The sequence below is a fragment of the Crassostrea angulata genome, chromosome 3 (genome assembly GCF_025612915.1).
Source record: "Crassostrea angulata isolate pt1a10 chromosome 3, ASM2561291v2, whole genome shotgun sequence".
Taxonomy (NCBI): Eukaryota; Metazoa; Mollusca; class Bivalvia; order Ostreida; family Ostreidae; genus Magallana; species Magallana angulata.
Window position 1 is genome coordinate 27,268,532 of NC_069113.1, and position 6,286 is coordinate 27,274,817.

At 32.9% G+C, this 6,286-nt stretch overlaps 1 protein-coding gene across 1 annotated transcript; it reads right to left on the minus strand.

Moving 5' to 3' along the window:
- Nucleotides 1-248: 248 nt before the first annotated feature.
- LOC128177456 (tetraspanin-36-like) lies at nucleotides 249-5,485 on the minus strand. Its single transcript, XM_052844167.1, has 7 exons — nucleotides 5,339-5,485; nucleotides 4,803-4,994; nucleotides 4,535-4,609; nucleotides 4,149-4,244; nucleotides 2,105-2,266; nucleotides 1,869-1,952; nucleotides 249-1,747 (listed from the first exon to the last, which is right to left on the minus strand). Exons 1-7 carry the CDS (start codon nucleotides 5,396-5,398, stop codon nucleotides 1,652-1,654), a joined length of 765 nt encoding a protein of 254 aa, XP_052700127.1. The 5' UTR covers nucleotides 5,399-5,485; the 3' UTR covers nucleotides 249-1,651.
- Between the last annotated feature and the right edge of the window lie 801 nt (nucleotides 5,486-6,286).

Genomic DNA, 6,286 nt, shown 5'->3' on the forward strand with positions numbered 1-6,286 from the left:
TTTTAGAGAAGAAGTTCAAAATGTAAAAAGTTTACAGACGGACAGACAGACAGACGGACAGACGGACAGACGGACGACGGACAAAATGTGATCAGAATAGCTCACTTGAGCTTTCAGCTCAGGTGAGCTAAAAAAATAATTACACCCTCATCATTTCTTTTGACTTGTGAAGAATACGGTAAGTCATCTCTGTTAGCTATGTATTTACCATATCCTAAATGATTATAATAATTTGTATATCATGTATATTGGTAAGTTTCACAGGACTGTATTGACACTAGTATTTAAATAATATTATTTTATGTTTCCTATACATATACAGTTTATCACCAACAATTCAAATGCCATCTTTTTTTTTTTTTAATTTTTTTGTAAGATTTTCTTATTATGTATTAATATTAAAAAAAAAATCACAAAAATACAAAATTTTACTAAAATAATGAATACATTTTTTGAATATTGATAAACTATCTCAAGGATATAAATAAATAAATGTGTAAAAAAAAAAAAGCTCTTCTCAAAAACATCTTTGAAATACTCAGTAAAACATGAAGTATTGGTTTCACAAATTCATCTTTACAACAAATATTAATCTCAAGAAAAGTGAGGCTGTCCTAGAAGCCGGCTCAAAACACTTCTTGCACCAAAATAACATACTAGTATATTAAAAAGATCTTCTGCTAGCTTCTGAATTTGCAACAATACTTTCAACATACATCAGCTTACAATTTACCATAACATTGCCAAATCTTTTTTAGGATAGGCATACCTTGTGCTAAATTGTTAAGTTCTCCAACAACCAGAATAATTTTGCATTACAGAAATTTATACAAATTTCAATAAATTCACTGGTCTAACTCTAAAACCTGTATAAACCCTGCATTTTTAGAAAGCATCAGTGCACATACAACCTTCATCTGCTGGTATGTACATGTATGTGTGTGGGTGTAGGAAAGCTGAATTTTTGTTACTGAAAATGATGCCAACATAATATCTACAGAAAAACTAATAATTTCCAACAATATCACTAAATATGGATGATATATTTACAAATCAAATGATCAACTGTTTTGTTTACTGTAAATGGAATCCAACAGCATCCTGAACTTTCAGAGACAAGTTCAAGTCCAACTTGTTCAAAGCTCATCAAGATTTCACAACGTGCAAAACCAGATTCATGTGTTTGAACTCCATTGTCATTGTAATTGATGAACAAAAAAGGGGAAAAAAAATTAAGCTTTGCAAGAGAAACTAAATGTATCGTCAAAAATATTTACAAATCATAAATCTTTACATTTAGTAGTCATAGACGGTTAATCACACTCAAATCTTGATATAAAAATGAAGGGAGTAACCAATGTATTAAGTAGGGGAATGAATGTTTATAAAAACATGCACACATTTTGGGTTATCCAGTCAAACTTTAAATCTACAAGCACATGTATGATCAGTACAAAAATTGTTACATCAAATGTTTTTCACGTAAACAAATACAGATTTTATGCCAACAAAATCTTTCATGGTAAAGAGTAAATATCTAGTTCTGTGCAGTCTATGACATGATGATTTACTTGAATGTTTACAAAGAAGCACTTCTATAGTTAAACACTAATTTTCACCGTCAGAAGAACCAACCAGTGTCGGACTTCTCCTACACCCGCAGTCCAGAGTACTGTCCCCCTAATGCCTCGTATCGAACCTCTTTGGAGCGACAGAAGAGGATGCAGCTGCAGATCATACCCAGACACTGTAAGAAACAATCAATTATAAACATTTAAATGACAAAATTATGTGAAACATCTGTCAGTAAAATGTAAACTGTGACATCTCGTTACCTCCATCAATATGCAACATCATATAAACCTTACCATAATCACTGCAAGACCAACAGCAATCCCAGCGATGTAGCCCAAATTATACATGAATATATGCTCCAGTTTCTCATAACAACCCTTAAAATAAAACAAAGTGACGCTGTTAAATCTGGAAAATATTATATTATGAACCAACTATACAGAAAACACATTTGTGAGACATTCATGAAAACAGAGATTCCATTAGTTTATTTGATGTAATAAATAGCTAGCAATTTATATATTATCACCTGTTGGTAGATGTACTTTGGATCATTGTACATTTTCCGTTGAGCCAAGGTACAGTTAATGCCAGACACACAGCAACTCTTTGGGACAGATTTGTTGGCTGTTGGAGCCCAGTTCTTGGCGTTTATCCAATCGGAGGCATTGTTAACACCACAACATTTTAGCTGCAAGCAAAACATATATGTAGAAGTTAAACTGCAAATTAATATTATATTGTACAATCTAAAAATCATAGACATGAATAGTTTGACTATGAAAAAAACAGAAATGCTTACTTTAATTAAACTAGATGCCAAGAGGCCTTAACAGTCACCTGAGTAGCATATAACCCATACACAGTCTTGTATATGCATTTAATTAGGTTTCATTCTGGAGTAGCAAAATTATAAATTTGTAATGACGACCACCTCCCTGCCTGAAATCTTTCAAAAAGAACTATGAAATCTGTAATTTTGGTAAAAAAATTAAAGATCTGGTCTACAAAATCATGAATTCAGTTTTCCTTTCAGGTGCTTGGGAGTAAAGAAGATATTTTTAAACAATATATGCATTAACACCTATACATCCATTTTGGCCCTGCCCTAGAGTCAAAACCCACACTTCAGGGGACATGAAATTTAAAATTTTAGTAGAGGACTTCCTGGTAAACATAATTATGAAGTCAGTTTTTCATACAGATTTGTGAGAATAAAGAAGAAGATTTTTAAACATTATATGCCTTAACACTATACTGCCCCCTCCCCCACCCATGTCCTGAACCCCTGACCCAGGGACCATGAATTTCACAATTTAGGTAGAGAAGTTAGTGGATATCATAACCATGTATTCAGTTTTTTGCCCAAATGTGTGGGAGTAAAGAAGAAGATTTTTTAAGATTTAATACATTTTTACTATATGGCCATATTGGCCCCACCCTGGAGCCTGAACCCCTGACACATGGGTCATGAATTTCACAATTTTGGTAGAGGGTTTCATGGACATTATAACCAGGCATTTAGTTTTTAACAAATATATATTGGAGTAACGAAGAAGATTTTCTAAGATTTAATACATTTTTACTATATGGCCATATTGGCCCCACCTTTGAGCCTGAACCTCTGACCCAGGGGCCATGAATTTCACAATTTTGGTAGAGGGCCTCATGGACATTATAATTATGCATTTAGTTTTTAACAAATATATCTGGGAGTGGAGAAGAAGATTTTATAAGATTTAATACATTTTAACTATATGGCCATATTGGCCCCACCCTAGAGCCTGAACCCCTGACACAGGGGTCATGAATTTCACAATTTTGGTAGAGGGCCTCATTGATATCATAACCATGCAACCAGTTTTTTCCTCACATGTATGGGAGTAGAGAAGAAGATTTTTGAAAATTTGGCCTTTTTTTTGCACATTTGGCCCCATCTGCGGTGCCTCAGGGGTGGTAGAGCCATGAATTTCATAATTTAGATTCCTCTTACCAAAGAGATGCCTCACACCAAAAATGGTGACAAGTAGCCTTGTAGTTTTTAAGAAGAAGTTAAAAATGTAAAATTGTTAAAGCACGATGGACGAAAACGGATAGCAATAGGTCACCTGAGTTTACATTATATAATATAGTAAACATATAAGTTGTTGTAGATTTATATTTACGGTTTCCGTTGTCTTTCTCTGAGATAACATTATGAATCAGTTTTTTAATGTAAAGTCAAATACATTTTAAGAATGACTATCTTAGTATTTAATAGTACAATTTGCTGAAAATTACATAAATACAAGTAAAAAGGAATCATTCTTTCAATAATATGAGTGATCAAATATTGCTGGTCTGATCAAAATTCAAATCTATCATAAAGCCTTTCAGGCTTTCTTGGATTTGATCACCCCTTACTGTATTTGATCACCTCATAATGGTCAAAGATGATTCCTTATTCCTTAATTATTTTGAAAGTTATCATTCCTTGATCTTCTTGTTTATCATCAATGATGATTAGTACTCCTGTTCTGAATACACTGAATTGGTAACTTTATAGATCCTGTAATATTACCATTTACACTTACATTTGTTTGTAGATAGTCTAACTGGTCTTTCTGAGTGCTGTTGGGATGGTAAGCATTAATCGCCTTATCTAGTCCACTCTCAACAGCATTGGAAACCTTTAAATCACCAAATGAAGTCATCTTAATGTAATTATTCTAATGTTTCTTTATAGTTTTCTGTTCTTTGATAAAAAAAAAAAGCACATATACATGTATATCCATCATTTTAGTAATAGTCTGTTTCAAGTAAGAAAATGCAGGGCTTTTACACTAGCTGTATTTTCAAAGGTGTCATGTTAAAAAAAATCAGATCACAATGAGGTTTCATATTGTCTACATAAAAAAAATCATATTAATAAATCACTTGAGTGCTACATTTATCTGCATATGAAATTATGTATACTTACATCTTTCCTGAAGGCATATCCAAGAGATCCAGAGGTAACGAGAGCAGTGAGAATAACCAGCATGAAGGAAAACAACTGAAATAAGACCAAAAAATGTCTCCTTTGTACATTCTTAAAACAATTAGTTATTTGTCTGTCTGGGAATACATGAAGAAGATGAATAATGAAACATCAGAGAGAACCATGGCAGAGACAGATGTGTAGGATTTAACAGGATATCGAATGCAAGGATATTTCTGTTGTGAAATGTGAAAAAATGAACATTTACCACAGCCAGCAGACACTTGTTTTCTTTGAATGCTGCAATACAGGCAACAATTCCCACAATAAACATCAGGACTCCAACAGCTATGATGATGGATGCTGGGATTAGGGTAAAGTTAGCTTCTGCGATCTCATCAAAATGTTTGTAAGAGTTGAAGACCCATCCTCCAACAAAAAACAACCCTGCAGTCACAGCCTATGAAACAAAATTAAAAAAAAACATATTCACCGTTTACATTTATTTGATTTGTGTGTTCATGGACATCCCTCATCACTACGGAAACTTCAAGAGGACACAAATCAGAAGAGTTCCATTTTAATTTTTTTAACATAACATAATTTTTTTTTTTAATTGGACCTATTTAAAACTTTGTTACTTCATAAAATATATATATTATTTTGCGAATGTCGTCTAAAATACAGATAAAGATTTATCCTGATGATCATAAATCGTGAGTTCAGTATCCATCATCTGATGATTGAATTTTAAACATGATAAATTAAAGGCTTTAACATCTTAACAAAATACGGTAAACTCACCCAGAATATTAAACCTATCACCATTAACCCAACCTTCGAAGTCATAGTGCAACCTGACATTTTCAAAGCACAGAAAGGATACAATATAGAAACTCAAGTCACTTGTTTATGCTAATGAGTAATTTTCTGTCATATGACTCCCGGATGTGGAAGGACTAACTTCCAAAAACCCGTTTCGCCGTATCATATATTCCGGAAATCAAGGGTGATAAATTTCATATTTCAAAAATGTTCATATAAACACAATAATGACAATTTATAAAATTATCGAGAGCAATAAGATGAGCCAAAAGTGCTACAAAAGAATATTAACGTTAGTCTAAAAAATGAAAGGTTCTGTAGGTCGGAAAATTTGGCTTTCATGCCTATACTAAAATCAAAGTACTGACGGGGGTTGATTTTATCGATTATCATTTATTTAAAAATCAATTCATCTTGCATGGCAATTAGTTTCTAGTTTGTATTTGAATTAAGCACTTTTTTATAATATGAATTTTTAGACTTTTCCGACAAGAATTTCGAGAAACCCCATATGAATCATGGTGTGTAATATTTAAAGATAGATTTCAACTACTAGTATGTATTAGTTATCGAAACAATTCTAAAAATTGTATGGACCCAAGCACTATCGAACTCTAGTCTCCTTTTACTAGACGCTCGGCTGTCTCCGTTAATATCCGACAAGCAAGAGAGCCCCTCTCTGCTTGTCGCAGAATTACGGAGACAGCCGAGCGTCTGGTTGAACGAGACTATATTAAATCTGGCGTAGGAATACATGAAATTACAAAAATATCTAAATTGTTCGTAGTATAAAAAAATTGACTATTTTCAAAGTGTTTGTAGATAAGTTTCCTTGAAAAACAATGCTTAAGCATACATTACATCGATTTTTTTTCTATTATTTTCAAGAACTTAGTCTTGTCAGCGGTGATGATTTGTGCTTAGGTC

Bases quoted from the DNA above. Each gene is read 5' to 3' on its own strand.
- LOC128177456 (XM_052844167.1), bottom strand. From the start codon at position 5,398: ATGTCAGGTTGCACTATGACTTCGAAGGTTGGGTTAATGGTGATAGGT. The intron at 1,953-2,104 runs GTGATAATATAT...TTTTATTTTAAG, and splicing joins CAAAGTACATCTACCAACAG to GGTTGTTATGAGAAACTGGA. The intron at 1,748-1,868 runs GTAAGGTTTATA...TGTTTCTTACAG, and splicing joins TTGGTCTTGCAGTGATTATG to TGTCTGGGTATGATCTGCAG.